Source organism: Lycium barbarum, chromosome 6 (assembly GCF_019175385.1).
Source record: "Lycium barbarum isolate Lr01 chromosome 6, ASM1917538v2, whole genome shotgun sequence".
Classification (NCBI taxonomy): Eukaryota; Viridiplantae; Streptophyta; class Magnoliopsida; order Solanales; family Solanaceae; genus Lycium; species Lycium barbarum.
In genome coordinates this window covers 14,500,290-14,520,221 of record NC_083342.1, presented here as the reverse complement: position 1 = coordinate 14,520,221, position 19,932 = coordinate 14,500,290, and the positions used below count along the sequence as shown (strand labels likewise).

Genomic DNA, 19,932 nt, shown 5'->3' with positions numbered 1-19,932 from the left:
CAGTACTTGCCAAACCTTCGAAATTAATCATATATCTAGACATCAATGCGGCCACAACAACCTGCCTGTCAGCTGTAAGTGGATTATCGGCTTAAGTGGGGAGAAGCCGCAAATGCACCACACTCCACCAAAACTTTCCCTCCAATGTCAACTATCTTTTCAATATCCGATTTGCCAAGTTAGTACACTCGGCCCTCTTGCTTGGACGACTTACCACTGTAGCTACCCAGGCCCTGACGGACTGCTCCTTGCGTCTCAGCAGCTTGTCTTCCAATTCAATTGTCTGCCTCAGGGCGGTGTAATTATTGCCAAAATATACTCTATTGATGGCCTGGGCAGATATATCAACACTCACTCCTCTGATCTCAACCTCTCTCAGCGGCTCTAACTCCCGCAGTTTCTGGCGCCTCTTTCTGACCTTTTTTATCAAGGCCACATATGCGGCATATATATCACGGACCAAAATCGAGAAATAATCCCCAGGCAGCTCCTGCATTAACTCTAGTTGATAATGGCGAATGAGCTCTCTGGCCTTGGGTAAGATCTGGAGCCCTTCAAAACTGATCTGCCGCTCTTCATTTATGGTGTGGTTCTCATGCTGCGTGTCGTCACCTTTTAATTTAATGCCATACTCATACAGTCGTCTGGCACCCTCAACAGTAAACCGGTCCTCAAGCCTCTTGCTTCTGATCTCCCGAGCCCTAGCTGCATCATCATCAGCAACATCATTATCATCACCAGGCTGTGAGTTCTAACGAGTCTGGGATCTAGAAGGTTCCTGGGAGGATTGAGCAGCATCCTCATGAGACTGTGGCTGCGAAACACGTGAAGCCTCTCCAGAGGCAGCCGCCGAACCCTCCTCCTCGGATCTATCACCGGACCTAGATGTAGATGATCCCTCCTCGTCAGACTAGGAGAAACGGGGCGGTGTAGCAGCCGATACAATGACCTGCCTGTTCCAGGGGGGAACGACAGCCCTATTCTTCCACTCGGGCATAACCTCAGGCTCGTCATCCGAGGCTTCATCTCTAAGCGTAGGTTGGCCACTGGGCCTCCTTCGACCCGTTGTTTTTTGAGTTTGCCTCGAGCCACCCCCTCAGGTAGTTTTTAATTTGGGTGGCGCCATACCTATAATCATCAAAAACGAAAATCTAGTCAATCTGTACGAGTGAAAGTAAACACGGTGATTTTCAGCAAAAAAAACAAAACTCAATTCTCTGATGTTTGGAGTCTGTTGACCGTCATTGCGCTTCGATGGACCGTCGAACCTATCGACGGACCGTCGAATAGCTTGACAGGACCATCTTTGTACAAAAATGGTCCGTCGACCTGTCGACGGTGCCGTCGACACGTTTACGATCCTGGCAGCAGCAACTTAACAGTTTACAGACTTTGGTTCAGTTTCGCGTTTTTAACCCTAATCAATCAGAAAACCAACATTTAATTATTTTGCACATTAGGGGTTGTAGGGCTTCGGGTTACTCAGAATTCACCCTCATCTTTGAGCTTTTTGACTTTTGTAAATTTTTTCGAGTGTTGTTCGGTGGGTATAATGATGTCAAACCGAGGTTTTTAATCGAAATACCCTCCAACCTATTGGAGTTACTCATACTTCACTCCTCAAATTGTACATTTAATAGAATTCCTCTTTTACGGACCATTGGCGGGCATAATGAACCAACAAGTTGATCAAAATGTCTGCCGACTCAATAGGGGCACGATATTCTCATTCCCACGAGTCTTACTAAAAGTAGTCATACCAAATTCCCTTCCCCCAACCAACAATTTCACAATTTTGCAATTTTAAGCATGGATTTCATTCAACAAGTACAAACCCTAAGCCATAATTTCTACCCTTAGCATTCAACATCACAGATATCACACATTTATCGTAGTTAAAACATACCCCCAACTTATTTCATTCCAATCAAAACAGCCTAGGTCCCATAATCCAAATTTTTAATCAATTTAGGAACCCTAGGCATATTCTTCAGCAATTTTTGAACAACTAACCACAACAAAACCAAGAGAAGGCCGAAAATCATGCAACATACCTGATTATGAGAGAAACTTGAAGAAAACTTGACTAAAAATTGAAGAAAACTTAGACAATGTTCGTGAAACTAGGGCAGAGGGTTTCAGATTTTTAATGGGGATTTTGATTAGGGGTTAGGGATTGTAATGGGTGGTGTTTTATGGAGGAAATTATGGGGAGTTATGAAGGGAGTTATGGAGAAATGGAGAGGTTGAGGGAGAGTGAAAGACGAATGGTGGGAGTATGAAAATAAAACCTCTGCCCGTTATTTCTCTTTTTAAAACTTGCGACTGTTCAGTTAAATTATTATTTTTAATTTTTTGCAAAAGTCATCGACACGTCGACGACTCGTCATCGCGAATTTACGACCCAAAATATTACTAGAAAACCCTAACCTATTGACGAGTAAAAAGACGGACCGACTTTGCACATCGACTGTCGTCGACCTACTCGTCGACTTGCTTACCTGCAGAGTAGCAGTTGCTAAGTCTCATAATTCCAACTTTGTATATCGTTTTTGTGCTCTAGTGTTACTTTGCTGGTTTTTAGAGTTTCAGTTCCTGCGCACTCAACACCCGTTAAATTAAAAAACTAACAACCTAAAAAAAACAAAAGTATAGAAATTTAAACTTGGGTTGCCCCAAGAAGCGCTTGATTTAATGTCGCACCACGACAGTGTTACCAATTTACTCTTGGTCGGGACTCGCCGAGTCAGCATTCGTTCCAAGGTGCTTTAACTGATATCAATCAACAATTCTATCCCCCCAAATCATACCATGGTAGTGCTTTTCCCTCTGCCCGTTCACCTTAAATGTCTGAGTTCCATCTTCGGACTTCAATTCAATAGCTCCATGGGGTGAGACACTTACCACTTCAAAGGGACCTGACCACCGTGATTTTAATTTGCCCGGTAGCACCTTCAATCTAGAATTAAATAGCAGGACGGGGTCACCCTTGTAGAATTCCCGCTTCAGGATTTTCTTGTCATGATACTGTTTCATCCTCTCTTTGTATAACGCTGCACTTTCATAGGCCTGATAGCGGAACTCATCCATCTCGTTGAGCTGAAACAACCTGAGTTTGGTTGCTTCTTCCTAATTCATGTTCAATTTCTTCAAAGCCCACATGGCCTTATGTTCAAGTTCAACTGGCAGGTGGCATGCTTTACCAAAAACTAGCTTGAAAGGAGAAGTCCCAATCGGAGTCTTAAAGACAGACCGGTAAGCCCATAGAGCATCATCGAGCATGCACGCCCAATCAGTTCTATTTGCATTCACCGTTTTCGCTAAAATACTCTTTATCTCTCGATTAGAGACTTCTACTTGCTATCTTGTCTGAGGATGATAAGGGGTTGCCGCCCTATGCTTGACTCCATACTTCTCCATCAATCCCGCAAAGGCTTTATTGCAAAAGTGAGAACTACCATCACTGATTATCGTCCTTGGGGTACCAAAACGAGTGAATATGTTATTTTTCAAGAATCCCATGACACTCTTGGCTTCGTTATTAGGTAAAGACACCGCTTCTACCCATTTAGAAATATAGTCAACAGCCACCAAGATGTACATTATACCTCCAGAGCTTACAAAGGGCCCCATAAAATCAATTCTCCAAACATCGAACACCTCAACTTCCATTACGAAGTTCATAGGCATCTCTTGCCTCCTATCAATATTCCCCTGCCGTTGGCACTGATCACAAGAACGCAACATCAAATTAGCATCATGAAAGACAGTAGGCCAATAGTAACCACATTCGAGAACCTTTGCAGCAGTCCTCGTACCACTATGATGTCCCCCAACTGGAGAATCTTGGCTAGCCTTCAAAATCTCCAATACCTCACTCTCTGGGACACAACGCCGAATAATGTTATCAGCGCCAGTTCTGAATAAGTATGGTTCATCCCAATAGTACTGACGAACATCCCGCAAAAACTTCTTTTTCTAATAAGATTTGATCTCGTCAGGAATGACACCAGTCACCAAGTAGTTAGCAAAATCCGCATACCAAGGTGCCACTTGCATAGAAACCTCCAAAACTTGCTCATCTGGAAACACATCTTCAATAGCAAGTTCTTCTGCTGGCACACCTGTTTCCTCAAGCCTAGAGAGATGGCCAGCAACCTGATTTTCGAACCCCTTTCGATCTTTTACCTCGAAATCAAACTCTTGTAACAAAAGGACCCAACGAATCAGTCGCGGCTGAGCTTCATTATTTTCCATCAGATATCTCAACGTAGCATGGTCAGTTTAAACCACGACCTTGGACCCTAACAAATAGGACCGAAATTTCTCAAAAGTATATACTATAGCATGCAACTCTTGCTCAGTCACTGTTTAGTTCAGCTGCGCTGCATTAAGTGTCCGACTAGCACAGTAGATCGGGTGCATAATTTTATTGTGCCTCTGGCTAAGCACCGCACCTATCGCGAAACTACTAGCATCACACATCAACTCAAAAGGCAAGGACTAATCAGGAGTAACAATAATAGGAGCAGTAGTAAGGCGCTCCTTTAATTCATCAAACGCCTTTCGGAACTTGTCCTCAAACTCAAACTTAGCCTCGTTTTCAAGAAGCATGCACATCGGGTTAGCAATCTTGGATAAATCTTTGATGAAGCGCCTATAGAACCCAGCATGTCCCAAGAAACAAGGGACACCTTTGACTGAGATGGGTGGAGGAAGTTTGCAATCACATCTATCTTTGCTTAATTAACCTCAATTCTCTTTTCAGAAATTTTTGTGACCGAGGACGATCCCTTCCTTTACCATAAAGGGCACTTCTCCCAATTTAGCATGAGATTTGTCTCCTCACATCTTTTCAGCACTTGACCAGATGGCCAAGACAATCATCAAACGAATCGCCCACAACAAAGAAATCATCCACAACTACTTCCAAGAAGCCTTCTACCATGTCAGAAAATATCGACATCATGCACCTCTGAAAAGTGGTTGGTGCATTACACAACCCAAAGGGCATTCAGCTGAACGCAAACGTCCCATAACGACAAGTAAAAGTCATCTTCTCTTGGTCTTCTACAGCAATGTTGATCTGATTATAGCCCGAGTATCCATCTAAGAAGCAATATTAAGAACTCCCAGCCAGCCTATCCAACATCTGATCAATGAACCGCATGGAAAAATGGTCTTTATAAGTGGCAGTATTCAGCTTCCTATAGTCCATGCACACACGCCATCCAGTAACTGTACGAGTGGGAATCAGTTCATTCTTTGCATTAGGCACCACAGTGATACCTCATTTCTTGGGAACACATTGAATAGGACTCACCTACTTATTGTCTGCAATCGGATATACTACCCCCAGCATCTAACCACTTTCTGATCTCTTTTTTCACGACTTCTTGCATGTTCTGGTTCAATCTCCGTTGATGTTCAACACTAGGCTAGCTATCCTCCTCTAGCTGAATTTTATGCTCACAAATACCAGAAGAAATAACCCGAATGTCTGCTATGGCCCAACCAATAGCACGTCTGTACTTGCGCAAACGCTCCACTAAATGCCTAATCTGTTCCTCAGTCAGTAATGCTGAAACGATCACTGGCAATGTCTTGTTCGGACCAAGGAACTCATACCTCAAGTGTGATGGGAGATTCTTAAGTTCAAGCTTTGGTGGCTCAACAATAGAAGGCTTAGCTGGTGGGGTAGTTCTATTTGCAAGGTCAAGATCGAGCTTTATTGGGTGATAAGTGCAGGAACCCAGACCCTGAAGCGCATTTATAGTTTCCACGTAGCCCTCCATATCATAAGCATCAAAGTTCATCAGAACAGTAGCAAGAGCTTCTCCCAGACTTTCTTCTTCCATTTTATGTTTGACAGCATCATCAATCCCATTAAACGAATTAATAACCGAGATACTCTCATAAGCGCTTGGCAACTTCATCCCCTTGCTTGCTTGGAAAGTCACTTCTTCATCATTCACTCGGAATTTAATTTCATTATTTTCGGAGTCCATAAGTACTCTACCCATAGCAAGGAAAGGTCTTCCCAAGATGATGGGAATATCTCTATCAACTGCACAATCCAGAATAAAGAAATTAGCAGGCAACATGAATTTACCCACTTGAACCAACACTTCTTCTATAACCCCAACTAGCTTCTTAATAGATTTGTCCGCCATCTGTAATCGCATAGAAGTCGGTCTAGGCGTCCCCAATCCGGATTATTTAAAAATAACAAGGGGCATCAAGTTGATATTTTCCCCATTATCACATAGAGCACGGGCAAATGCATGAAGCCCAATATTGCATGGAATGGTAAACGCCCCTGGATCTCCCTTCTTTTGAACTGTGGTGGAAGCAATAATCGAACTCACACGATAAGTTAAATTTATTGTATGATGTTGAACAGACCTTTTCTTTGTAAGCAAGTCTTTCACAAACTTAGCAAATCCGGACATCTCTTGACATCATCTAAGAATGGAAAATTCACTGTTAACTGCTTCCGCTGATTATAGAACTTCTGAAACTTAACATCATGATTCTTCTTTGTCAACCTCTGAGGAAAGGGAGGCTTTGCTTTGTACATCTGAGTCAAAGGGCGAAAAGCCCCTTTTATCATGTGTTTCCTTGTATCAACAACAATTTCTGGAATATCAACAACTTTTTCTTCACCACGGACCTCATCATCAATGATAGGCACATCAGAATGCACCTCTTCTTCCTCAATAATTGGATCTAGATCAACCACCTTCTTGTTAGAACCTTGAAGTATTTTACCACTCGTGATAATAGCAAAAGTACGATCCACGCCCCCACCATTCTTCGGGTTTGGAATAGTATCACTATGGATCCCCCCTTTTCTAGCAAGATGTTGTTCTCTAGAAAGATCATGTATATGCTATTCAAGATTCTGAATAGCTGCTGAATGAGAAGCCAGTGTCTCTGATAGCCCAGATAATGTCTTTTCAGTGTTTGTCTGACTTGCCAACACTTTTTCAAGCATTGACTCCAACCTCGAACTACCTTGCTCATTAGACTGCCCTTTTGGTGGAATGCAAGGGTTGGAACTTGTGTTCCCTAAGTTACCATTGTTGTTATTGTATCTACCTTGGTTCAGTCCACCATACACTAAAACAATGTTTAGTGACGGACGTATTCCGTCGCTAATCAGCATATATCTGTTGCTAAACATGTGTTGTGACGGATTAGCGACGGAATATCGTCTGTTACGATTTTGCGCGTTGCTAATCTATTAGCGACGGAAAAATGAAATCCGTAGAAAAATTAGCGACAGAGTAACGACGTATGAGATCCGTTCCACATTATAGCAACGGAATATTTTGTTGCTATTGTTATGAATTCCGTGACTAATTTCATATTTCATTTCGTCGTTTTAGTAAATTAGCGACGAAAACCATTGTCGCTAATCCGTCACAAAATATTGAATTATTTGTGCCTGCATTTAGCGACAATACAATGTTTGTCGCAGTTTGTAGCCTACTGTTTTCCCTCTAGCAACGACCAAAATCCGTCGCAAATCTGTCACAAATATTTTTCTTCTGATTTTTTTTTAAATACACCTGTTGAAACATACTAAATACAAATTAATAAATACCCTTAAAAATAACTGACATTCACATATAATAATATTTATAAAAAAAATTCAAAATAGATAGCGAAATACTAATCGTTAAGTCCAAAACACCGACAACACCAAGCTATCAACTACCAAAAGAACCCACACATCCATCAAGTATTGTTAGTGCATAATTTTGTTCTTTCCAACAAAAAGCAGATAACATAAAAAACTAATGCATGGGTGAAAGACTACGATCAACATCAGAAACTAAAGGATCAACATCGTCAACGTTAGCAGTAGGAGGAGGAGGCACTATGGGTGTCACAACTGATGGTTTGTCGATAGGAGTATTTGGATGATCTGATGGTGAAGAAATCACTCCGCGTGCCTTCTCAATAAATAAAGGAAGCAAGCGATTAGTCAGTGTAGGAATCAATCGCATCACTAACTCCTCCATATTTTCTGTAGGTGCTGATTGAGAAGTTGAAGGTGCTGCTGATGTTGAAGAATTAAAGCCAAAATTGACGCAAAGATTCGGCCCATAATAAATTTGTGCTTGAGATCCAAGACCATATATTCTTCTCTTCCTTGTTCCCCCAGCAGCTTCGTAATATGCTTCACATTGATTAATATCAGACTGAGACTGTGATTTTTCCCGTAATATTTCTTGATATCTTTCCTGTAATAATTAGTGAAATTAAAACATCAAGAATACTAACCATTCAATTTTACCAAATAAAAAGGGAAATGAATTCCAAAGATAAGAGAGCAGATATTTATCCATTTTTTGTTGGAATGGAAGTCTCATGATGACCAACAAAAAAGAGTTTCATACAACTTGGATATAAATGATCATATACACTATCTCATAGTCAAGTAACAGAACATGAAAAAAAGACAATTAGAGTTCCTAAACAACAAATAGAAGGACAATTTCAGGCTATTTCCTACTGATTTAAGTCACTACTGATACTACTTTTCAGTTCTTCCTGTCTAGTAGACTGTTTATATCAAACAAAAGTAAATTGACCAACATCAATAGCAGGGCTCAAAGGATTCAATTTCAGCATTATTACACAAGGAATAACAGCTATGGGAGTTTGAATAGGGCAACTAGCAGCTGGTTCCACTGCATCACAGGAACAGGCTAGTGTTGTCACTTTGCGGAATTGGTTTGGTTGATGTTGGTGTACAAGTTATACAGACTAACAGGCACAAGGTTGCATAAATGCAGCACTTGTTGCTGCTGCGAGTCAGCAGGGGAACACAAGGATTAAAAAAAAAACTGTGCAGACATAAGGATTGCTGCAAAATTGGAGTCAAGAGTGCCAAATGTGGAAAATATATTGTTTCTGCTATGTGACTATGTCCTGATAGTCTGATACTACATATTTTCCTGGCGGATTGAAGATGTCTGATTTGTTCAACCAGTATTCTATAGCTAAATGAAAGGAATGCTGACATTCTTTGTACCAAATAGTTGGTGATCATTTCTCCATCACATTTATATACCTATCATTTAAACATGATCTGATTAGGTTTTGAAGCTAGAGTAAAATGAATTTGGCTGAGGCACATGGTTGATAAATTAAATTATGTATGTATCAGTGAGGAATTAAATTAATAACAAGTGAACATACCATTGATGACTGAGGCACATGGTTGATAAATTAAAACTTCACTTGACTAACGACTTGATGAATGATTTGCTTAAACAAACTTAATTAATAGACTTAAGAATGATAAACGACCACATTATGTACATGTTAATCATTCCGCTCAGTTAAAATACATTTTTGTTTGAGGTTAGTTATCATTAACCACACCTTTACGAGACGTGGGCAAAACACTGTTGTTTACATCAGCTAGGTAAAAGCAGTGCAATGCATGGATTATACTATCACAAAGATAATCAGCTGTGTCAATGATCTAACTATAAAGTGAAGTGCAATTGGTTTTGCTAAGAATTTCCTTGCAATAAGTTCCTAAAGAGTGTTATCTCATGCTGAGGGCACAGTACCAGAAAATACTGTCTGCATATTTGCAGCCGGGCTATTTACTAAAGTCATCATATAAAGCTTAAGTTTTTCATTAGTTTAATTCTGAAATTATAAAATTTTGAACTTACATGGACAGCTCGGGAACGCTCATCAACAAAAGATTCTCCATCATGATCATGTGTATGGACATGCAAATGTACCTCACCTGGTGTTGGATTTCGACCCTTTGCAACAACCTATGCAAAAGTTACTCATTTCAGAATATTACACCAAGAACAATAGCAGTATAACCAATTTTCAAGTAGTATTTTTCAAGTAGTAAATATAAAAAATTTAAGAGTGTATGAAAAAAAATATATACTTACAAGTCTCTTGCGATGCTCCCCAGTGCAGATAGAGCCACCCGTGTGAGTCCCGGCAGCAACTTCTTTCCCTCCACACCGATTCTTTGCATTTATTTCCGACTTTTCGACACACTTAGGATCCGCCCAAAGTTGCAACCAGCGTTCCCACACATTATCAAAAACAAAATCCGGCTTAATCCCTTTTTATTTAATTTTGCTAATGAAATTCCTATACTTTGTTGCTGCCTTAGTATTCCAATGTTTTCTGATTACACTCTCAGGAATCGAAGAGTCCCAATGGTATGTCTTCTGAAAACAGTTTGTAAACTAATATTATTAGTATCCTAACTATAAAAGCTAATACACTTATAAAACGAATTATGATGAAAGTTATACCTTGAATTCCCCAAAATAAAAATTTCTAGTATCTTCTGAGACACCTTTCCAATTGATTCCATTGGGATCAAGTTGATTTTTGAAAGATACGGATATGGTATTAGAGCATTCTTTAGAAGGTTCCAACCTGCAAAAATTTGAAAATATTATTTCAAGGCCTACCACAAATTATATATAAAAAAACAATACAAGCATGGACTAACCCTACAGGAGTAAGAGTAACAAGTGTAAGTGTCCGCTGCCTACGATGACTACTGGACTCTTCTTCGCTAACAATGTTGCTATGGTTTGATGTACCCTCATCTACTGGGCTGCTCAGATCAGGTGTAATGGGAGATAATTCAGGGATGGTTGGGTTACTATCGTGATCTGACGCTTGAACTGGTGGTGTACCTAAAGTTTGAACATGGTTTATAGGATCTGGCCCGCCTATGGAACTCGAACCACCTTGTTGAGGAATAACTGTGGTGGGAATAGGAATAGTAGGCATGTTTGCGTGACGAGCAGAATCACCCCTAAGTGAGGACTTTCCTACACGACCTTCGATACCTCTACCTTTTCCTCGAGTGATATCTACAAAAAAATGTGGACGTGAGGAAATTAAAGCAACCATCAGTAAAGAGGTTTTTATACAAGTTGTTTGCAAGTCTACAAATATGACTAATCATGATTTACAAAATCTGCAGCTTCATTTACAAAATCTGCAGCTTGTTACACAAGCAAACCTACAAAATATGACTAATCATGATTATTTTTATTTCAGCAATTGTACAGGACAGTGAAACTTTCAAATATTTGAAACTCCTGAGAATTCTACCCCTTCCCCACCCATCTTGCAGGAACACTTTTGTCACCACAGCCAAGAAGAAAGAAAAAGTCACGAGGATCAATAAACAGACCTGAGGCTTGAACCGGTGGCGTACCACCTTGTTGAGGACTAATTGTGGTGGGAATGGGAATGGTAGGCATGTTTGCACGACCAGTAGAATCACACCTTAATGAGGACTTTCCTACACGACCTCCGCTACCTCGACCTCTGCCTTGAGCCATATCTACAAAAAAATGTGGACATGAGGAAATTAAAGCAACCATCAGTAAAAAAGTAATCAGTAAAATGCAAGCAGGCTGCTAGTAAAGAGCTTTTTAAACCCATGAAACATACGAATAACTTATAGTTGGAATCAAACCCATGAAACAATGTCAAACTGGTTGTACATGGTTTGATTATAGTATCCGAGAAAATGATGGTTCTCTCAAACTACACATATTAACAATGAGTGTAGATGTTAAGGAACTGCCACTATGAAGTGACCAAGTGTAATAGGGCTGAGATTGCACTATCGTTGCTCCGGGAAAACAAGAATGGATTTGACATTGTTCTAAGTGATGTACATATGCCAGACATGGATGGTTTCAAACTTCTTGAGCACATTGGTTTGGAGATGGACCTGCCTGTTATAATGATGTCGGCGGATGATAGTAAGGATGTGGTTATGAAAGGAGTTACTCATGGTGCATATGATTATCTAATCAAACCGGTGCGGATTGAGGCACTAAAGAATATTTGGCAGCATGTTGTTCGTAAAAATAAACATGAGTGGAAGGATAACAATTTCGATCAATCAGGAAGTGTGGAAGAGGGAGATCGGCAGCAGAAACCATCAGAAGATGTTGATTACTCATCTTCAGCTAATGAAGGAAACTGGAAAAACTCTAAGAAAAGAAAGGAAGAGGAAGAAGACACTGAAGATAGGGATGATCAATCCACACTAAAGAAGCCACGTGTCGTTTGGTCAGTGGAGCTTCATCAGCAATTTGTACAAGCTGTGCATCAACTTGGAATTGACAAGGTCGTTCCCAAGAAAATCTTGGAACTGATGAATGTTTCTGGACTAAACAGAGAAAATGTTGCTAGCCACCATCAGAAATATCGGTTGTATCTCAGAAGGTTGAGTGGTGTATCACAACACCAAAATGGACTGAACAACTCTTTCATGGGACGCCCAGACCTTGTATATATATTATGTGATTTTTCAACAAAGGGATGTGGATGAATCACTTCCCGCTCTCTAGCTCCGTCCGGAGGCAAATCTGGAATTTCAATCTTATGGGTTTAGGACTTAGTCACAACTATTGACGCATCACCTTGTTTGAGTTTTCGGGCTCACAATTTAATATTTTCAGCAATTTCAATAGGATTAACAAAGATAAATCCAGGCCTAAACTAAAAATTGTAGGTTCAAATGAACTCACAACTATAGTACTAGATCAACCCTTAGATAAAGCCCGTTTGACCAAGTTGTTCTTTGTTTTCAAAACTCGAACTTGAGATTTTTTGTGCCTCATGAAGAATGACCCCACAAGCACACAACTAGCTGGCACATTGGAATTAAAGTTTCTTAAAGAAAATAGAAAGGTGGTGATTGATGGCTTCTCTACAAGTTGGAAATAGCTAGAGGGACTTTGTGACCATAGACCATAGGGTTTGAATAAGAAAGGAAATGGGGACAGATTAGGACTTGTACATATAATATAATAGATACCATTTATGTTAAACTGGTTCTCCTTAGTTGTATAGGGACCTAGGTTTTACTAGAAAAATGAAGCATTTAAGGTTCTTTTTTTATAGGAACTTCAAAGAATGGGTGGTTCTTATTACTGCTATTTCATTTTCAAAGGCCTAAATTTGCACTAAATGGAAGAATATGTTTACATTCAAATTATAATCATTTCAAACACTTCCAACTAACAAAATATAAAGAAAATGAAGAAATTTCAGAACTCTTGTTAGAAAAGATCTCACATTATACTTTGTAGATATCCCTTCTTTTAATTACATTACCAAAAAAGAAAGAGGAAATGATAGTTCAATAGAGGATTTTATTTCGACCAACAGACTTTTTTCCTCAATAAAAGAAAGTTACCAGAGAAAATAATTATATCATACTAATTTACACGCATCTCGACTAAAAAAACAGGTACTTAACAACCTGAACAAAAAGGAAAGGTCAAAAGTATGATGCCTAATCCCAGACTTGAAACGACAAGTTTAGTTGTAACAATACCTATAAGCTGACAAACTTTCCTAGGCATTACCTAAAGTGAGAATGCTAGCTAGTTACAACCTCAAATGGATATATATGAGGTTCCTGTCATATGAAAACAACATTATTCTCTTTCCAAAGAAAGTGATGGTGGCTTAGAAGATGATTAATACATTACCATTTTGCATTAAATATTTATATATAATTACCTTATAAAAATTACTGATTAGATAAATATATTTTATGATACCTTCGATGCATAGAATTTAAACTGGTTTCACAAGTCCTATTCATGGAAACTATCAGCTTAATTAAGAGCGAAGACTAGTATAGCAAGACCCAAAAACTTTCTTCAACACACAATAGTGGACAAAACAGAAATGCTCCTATTGGGAAACCAATGTACTCCAATGGGGAAGAAACTGGACACTCTAATCCTATGGGTGGACAACAACTTAACTCTGTTGGTGGGAATATGCTTGCTGTTACAGCCGAAAGATTTCCCGACGCAGACTATCAGAATACCATTTTCCTGGAGCAATTTGGACAGGATGACCTCATGAGTGCCTTCCTAAAATAGCAAGGAAGTGTTGGACCAGTTGAAACTGAATTTGGCTTCAATGGATACACGTTGGATAATCTTCCGGTTTAAGATGTGAACAAAGCTTAGTTGTTGATGTACCTGACAGTTTAAACATATAATTTAAAGACACCAGTGTACATAGTTGCTGTTACACCTGAAAATTCCTGGTGAACCAAAATGAAGGAGTCTCGGTTTTTTCTTCAGCTAGAAAACTTGGATTGTGCTCTAAGAAGGCAGTAGCTGTTGGATGGGAAGTATGAATATCAGATAGACCACAGAAGGGAATAGACTTAGCTGTTTGATAATACTACTGCATGGTGCGCCAAAGGCAAACATGCAAAGTTTTTGCTGGTATTAATAGGTGATTTTAGGAGAATCACATTTCTTGGGTGCAAACATTAGGTGCAGGGATTTTCATAAACAGGACGGTCAAGTTCTAACTTCAATAATGCAATCTTTTCCCTTTCACATTTAGGATTGATCTTTTAATGTACAGATTTCATTTGAATTACTTATTAGGATAAGTCTGTCGGATTTAAAAAAAAAACTGAACATTTTGTCCAAGCTATTTTTAAAACTGAACATTTTGTTCTGACTATTGTAAGAAAGGAGCAATAACAAAGACAAATCCAAAAGTAAAGCAAGAATGTATGGTTGAGAAACAATTCAAGTAGACAATCTGGTAGAGAAACAATTCAAGTAGACAATCTGGTAATCTCATTATAGCATGGTCAGAACTCAGAAGAACAAAAGCAACCACTAGGAAAGAACAAAGTAAACTTCAGCTGGAGCTAGTATCACGAAAGTGAAGATATTAACACCATAATAGAATCACGAAACTCCAAGGTGATTTTTCAGAAACTGGAGTGGAGACTTGTATGCAACAACCTAGGACTGCCAAGGTGGAGTTTCACATTATGGCTAGCACTGAATGAAAAACTGTACACCAATGATAAACTGTTCAAATGAGGCATTGCACAGAACCAGGTTTGTCCTTTATGTACTCAGGAGGATGAAAGCATATCACATTTGCTTTTTACTTGGAAAACTACCCTTTTCAAACGAACTGGAAAAAGAAAAGACGTTCAACACCAACGAACTGCAGAAACTTGCGAAAGATTATAAGTACAAAGAAGAATAAGAGAATCGAAATTATAGCGGAAAAGGACCCAATAATTATGCAGAAATTAGAGGTAACAGATTGCTCATCACCTCAGATGAAGAAGCTCAGAAATCAAACAACCAAACAAAGGTAGATGATCAGGAAACAGCAGAGCAGAAAACGAAAGAGAGTTAAAGCACACAAATTACACACAATTTGAAGCGGCCACTTCATCATCAAATTACACAAATTACTGTACAGAGAGAGAGGAGATGAAAAAACTTAAGTGAGAAGAACTTCAATAGCAGGCAACAATACCTCAACAACAGCAGCTAAAATGCAGAACCTTCAATGAGTAGCACGTCAATGAATTCTGACCAGCTGTCCACTACGTATCTGTAATATAAATAACATCAGGAGGATTCTATCAAAGGTTGAACTAAAACTATAATGGAATATAAAAGTCTAATAAAGGATTTAATGGTATTAGTTACATGTTACTTTATCCCAAGCAAGTATTTTGGCTACGAACTTAAGCACGTAACCCCAAATAAGTAGCCAATAAATAAGAAGGCATTTATCAAACAACATAGTCGAATAGTACACTACAAGATTCAGTAAGTAATGATGAAAGTGGTAAAATAGGTAAAGAAAACAATAAACAAAAATTGTGGTGCAAATCAAAACACTCAACCATCCATCAGAAATTTTTACACCCAAATCTTAAGCAAAATAAAATAAAGATACAACAACACATGTTACTAAGCATTAGTCACTATCTGTTCCTTCTTCGAACTCTTCCTCATCCTCCGTAGTTTCCTCTATTTCATACTCTTCTTCAGTTTCATACTCTTCTTCATTTTCATACTCTTCTTCTGTAGATTCATCTTGGATTTCATGATGCTCTGGCAATAACCTATCATCGATGGGTTCATCCATTTCAATTGTATTCCCGTTTGGATCATATAAGAGTATATTTTCATCAATCGAAACATTCATATCTATCTCGTGGACTTCAACTTCTTCAACTTGGAATGGAACATTCAAATCTGGAGCTGTTACCATTACTTCCTCATCGGGTAATTCAACAACATTCCGAGGTTTGACCTTCAACACAGCTGCCCAATCATCCTTATCCTTTTTCTTGCTAGGATACGACACATAACACACTTGAGTTGCTTGCATCGCAAGAATAAAAGGTTCATATTTTTTATATCGGCGACGATGATTAACATCAACCAATTTGTACTGATTATGCTTTTTAACACCAACATCCATAGTTGGATCAAACCATTCACAGTTGAATAACACAGTTTGCTTTAAAGGATCTTCACGAAATTCCACGTGTATAATCTCTTTTATCCGTCCATAGTAATCACCAAAATTTGGATCCGAGATACAAACTCCACTGTTCATTGTTGATCTTGCGCTACCATGACTGTCTGTGTGAAATTTGTATCCATTAGTAAAATACACAGAATGACATGTAGCGCCTATTAGTGGTCCATGAGCCAGACTACGTAAGAATTTATTCTCAATATGGTTGCAGCGGACCTATTTAGAAAAATGTAAGACTTAGTTAAATTTTGAGAATTTAATAACATATTGTATAAAAATTAATGATTGTTGAAACTTACATATTCCTTGAACCATATAGAGAAATATGCTTCAAGGCTCTCATCTATTTGACCTTTAAATAGATTCGGGAATTCTCCTTGCAGACGTTGCACGTACATACTTCATTGCAACAAATTAAGTTCAATAGAAAGTCATGATATATATGGAGACATTTATAATAATAAGAGAGTTTAACATTCAAATGCTACCTCACAAATGGTTCAACCTCTTTACAATTTAGTAAATGTAAGTTTGGGCAGCCTTGATTTCTTCAATGGATAAATTCCTCTTTTTTGCTTCTCCCCATAGTCGACCAGGACGGGTGAATATTGATAAATTTCCTTCAAGATCTTCTACAGCACCACCATCATCATTACGGTCCACATCGTAATTACGTGTCATGACATGAGGTTCAAAATAATGAGAAAACAAATGTGTTGACTCCTTCATCAAGTATGCTTCACAAATGGAACCCTCAACACTAGCTTTATTCCCAATCATTCTTTTAAGAGTTCCGAGGTACCTAAATTCATAAATGGATGGACCGTTATATTAGAAAAGTTAGGTTTAGCATACTTGTCATAATTTGAACATAAAGTTTCAAATTTACCTTTCAAAAGGATACATCCATCGATATTGTACAGGTCTAGCAATCTTTGCTTCATATGGCAGGTGCACAGGCAGATGTTCCATTGAGTCAAAGAACCCAGGGGGAAATATACGTTTTAACTTACACAAGATTTGCGGGTTGTCTGCCTCTAATATTTCCATGTCATCCACTCGTAGAGCGGTCGAAGTAAGATCTTTAAAAAATAAGCTCAATTTTGTAAGTGCTTGCCACACATTACTGGGAAGCAGTTCACGAAAAGCAATAGGCATTACTCGTTGCATGAACACATGGCAATCATGACTTTTCATGCCAAATAATCTTTTCGCGTTTGTGTCTGGACATCTACCTAAATTCGAAACATACCCATCTGGAAACTTCAAACCCTTCACCCAATTGAACAAGATAGCTCTTTCTTCCTTATCTATTGTATATATAGCTTTTGGATATTTTCCACTAGTCTCTTTTGCCAACTGTGGTCGATCACAGTAATTTACCATATCTTGACGTGATTGTAGATTGTCTTTGGTTTTGTTATCAATATTAAGAACTGTATTAAATACATTATCAAAGACATTTTTTTCAATATGCATGACGTCAAGATTATGTCGAATCATGTTAGAACTCCAATAAGGCAAATCCCAAAATATGCTTCGCTTTTTCCACCCACAAGACTTACATATTCTCTGATTAACTTCCTGTGCATCTAACTCTGTTACTTTCCTTATCCCCAAGTCACAAATTTGGTTCAAAATTTCCTCTCCTGTTCTATAGAGTGGTGATAGTCTTTTGACAGTCTTACCTTTGAGAAAGTTTTTACGATCTCTCCTAAAAGGATGATGTTGGTCAAAGAACATTCTATGACTATCAAACCAAGATGTTTTCCTGCTATGTTGTAATCTAAAGGATTGTGTTTCCTCCATACAATAAGGACATGTTAACTTGCCCGCAGTACTCCATCCTGATAACATAGAATATGCTGGGAAGTCACTGATTGTCCACATCAAAGCTGCCCTCAGTTGAAAGTTTTGCTTTTGCGAGATGTCAAATGCTTCTACACCTGTCTCCCACAACAAAGTCAATTCCTTTATTAGAGGTTGCAGATAAACGTCAATTTTATGTTTGGGATTGTTTGGCCCAGGAACAATGACAGTTAGGAACATATATGCCTCTTTCATACACATTCCTGGAGCCAAATTGTATGGGGTGACAATCACTGGCCACGAAGAGTATTTCCTCCCAGATTGACTAAACGGTTGGAAACCATCAGTACATAACCCCAACCTTACATTCCTTGGTTCAGCAGCAAAAAAAGAATGTGTTTCATTGAAGTTCTTCCAAGCCTCAGTGTCTGATGGATGACGCATTACCCCATCCTCTTGTGTATGCTCATGGTGCCATCTCATGTCGGAAGCTGTAGCATGGGATGCATATAATCTTTTCAATCTAGGAATCAAAGGAAAATAATACATTTTCTTGTAAGGGACCAATTTCCTCTTACGAGAGCCGACACGACGCTTATACCTCTGGTTACCACAGAATTTACAAGATGTAAGGTGTTCATCATCACCCCAATACAACATACATCCTGAATCACAACAATCAATTTTTTCAACTGGCAAACCCAAACTATGCACTAGATTCTTAGTCTGATAATAGTTATCAAGCACTTTGTTATCTTCAGGTAAAACGTCTTTCAACAATTGTATCATTTGGTTATAACCTCTCTGGGGCAAAGTATTCTCCATTTTAATATTTAACATTCTGGAGACTACTGCAAGTTGAGAGAGAGAAGAACCGGGATATAATTTTTCATCAGCAACTTGTAGCAAATTGTAAAATCTTTGGGACCCGGGATTAGGCTCCTCCTCCATTGAAGGTTCATAAGTATGAGAAGAATCAACTTCAATATTGCTATAAGATTGCGAACTCGAACCCTGACCAAAGTTGGGTCCAGCTAAATCCAAGACCATTTGTCAGTATGGATTATCGAATCCCGATTCAGGTTGAGAACCACCATGCAAAACATTACCAGAAGTTATCTCACCGATCACATCTTTTTCCCCTTGATACTCCCAATCAAAATAGTCCTCAACAAATCCAAAATTAAAAAGGTGATATTCAACGATTTCAACATCCATGTATTTAATGTTGTGACATTTTTTACATGGACATCTAACCTTGTTACTGCTCATGTAATTTCGTTGAGAAAGTGCAAATTGGATAAAATTATCTACACCGGTTACAAAGCTAGAGTTTATACCCCCTTGGCCATCCAACCTATCGTACATCCAATCACGCTCTAGATTATTCATGTTCCTATCAATGTTGACATAAACAAAGCAATCAAATTAATGTTCTGTTTTCATATCATTAATACAACCGAATGACCTCTAAATGGAAGAACAAGCTGAAATAACTTAGTGAAACAGAACATATCATTCACCTTTTAGTTAAAAAAAATGACAAATTGAAACAAAACTGAAACTGAAACAAAAAAAATCGAGTAAGAAACCCAGTTCACTAACATTGATTTCAAATCACAGAGTACAAAAATAATCGAGTAAGAAACCCAGTTCACTAACACTGATTTCAAATCACAGAATATAAAGAATGTTGAGTTCTTCAAGCTTTTTCTCGACATGCAACGAATTAAAACAAACTTT

General features: G+C 38.6%; 2 protein-coding genes across 2 annotated transcripts; one reads left to right on the top strand and one right to left on the bottom strand.

The window, feature by feature from the left end:
- The first annotated feature begins 11,596 nt into the window (after nucleotides 1-11,596).
- Nucleotides 11,597-14,404, top strand: LOC132599686 (two-component response regulator ARR2-like). Its single transcript, XM_060312965.1, has 2 exons — nucleotides 11,597-12,325; nucleotides 13,686-14,404. Exons 1-2 carry the CDS (start codon nucleotides 11,597-11,599, stop codon nucleotides 13,935-13,937), a joined length of 981 nt encoding a protein of 326 aa, XP_060168948.1. The 3' UTR covers nucleotides 13,938-14,404.
- A 2,492-nt stretch (nucleotides 14,405-16,896) lies between these two features.
- LOC132643844 (uncharacterized) lies at nucleotides 16,897-19,239 on the bottom strand. Its single transcript, XM_060360365.1, has 2 exons — nucleotides 17,270-19,239; nucleotides 16,897-17,182 (listed from the first exon to the last, which is right to left on the bottom strand). Exons 1-2 carry the CDS (start codon nucleotides 19,237-19,239, stop codon nucleotides 16,897-16,899), a joined length of 2,256 nt encoding a protein of 751 aa, XP_060216348.1.
- Nucleotides 19,240-19,932: the final 693 nt, after the last annotated feature.

Bases quoted from the DNA above. Each gene is read 5' to 3' on its own strand.
- LOC132599686 (XM_060312965.1), top strand. From the start codon at position 11,597: ATGTTAAGGAACTGCCACTATGAAGTGACCAAGTGTAATAGGGCTGAG. The intron at 12,326-13,685 runs GTATATATATTA...AGCGAAGACTAG, and splicing joins TCATGGGACGCCCAGACCTT to TATAGCAAGACCCAAAAACT.
- LOC132643844 (XM_060360365.1), bottom strand. From the start codon at position 19,239: ATGGTCTTGGATTTAGCTGGACCCAACTTTGGTCAGGGTTCGAGTTCG. The intron at 17,183-17,269 runs GTAAATTTGAAA...TTATGAATTTAG, and splicing joins TGGATGTATCCTTTTGAAAG to GTACCTCGGAACTCTTAAAA.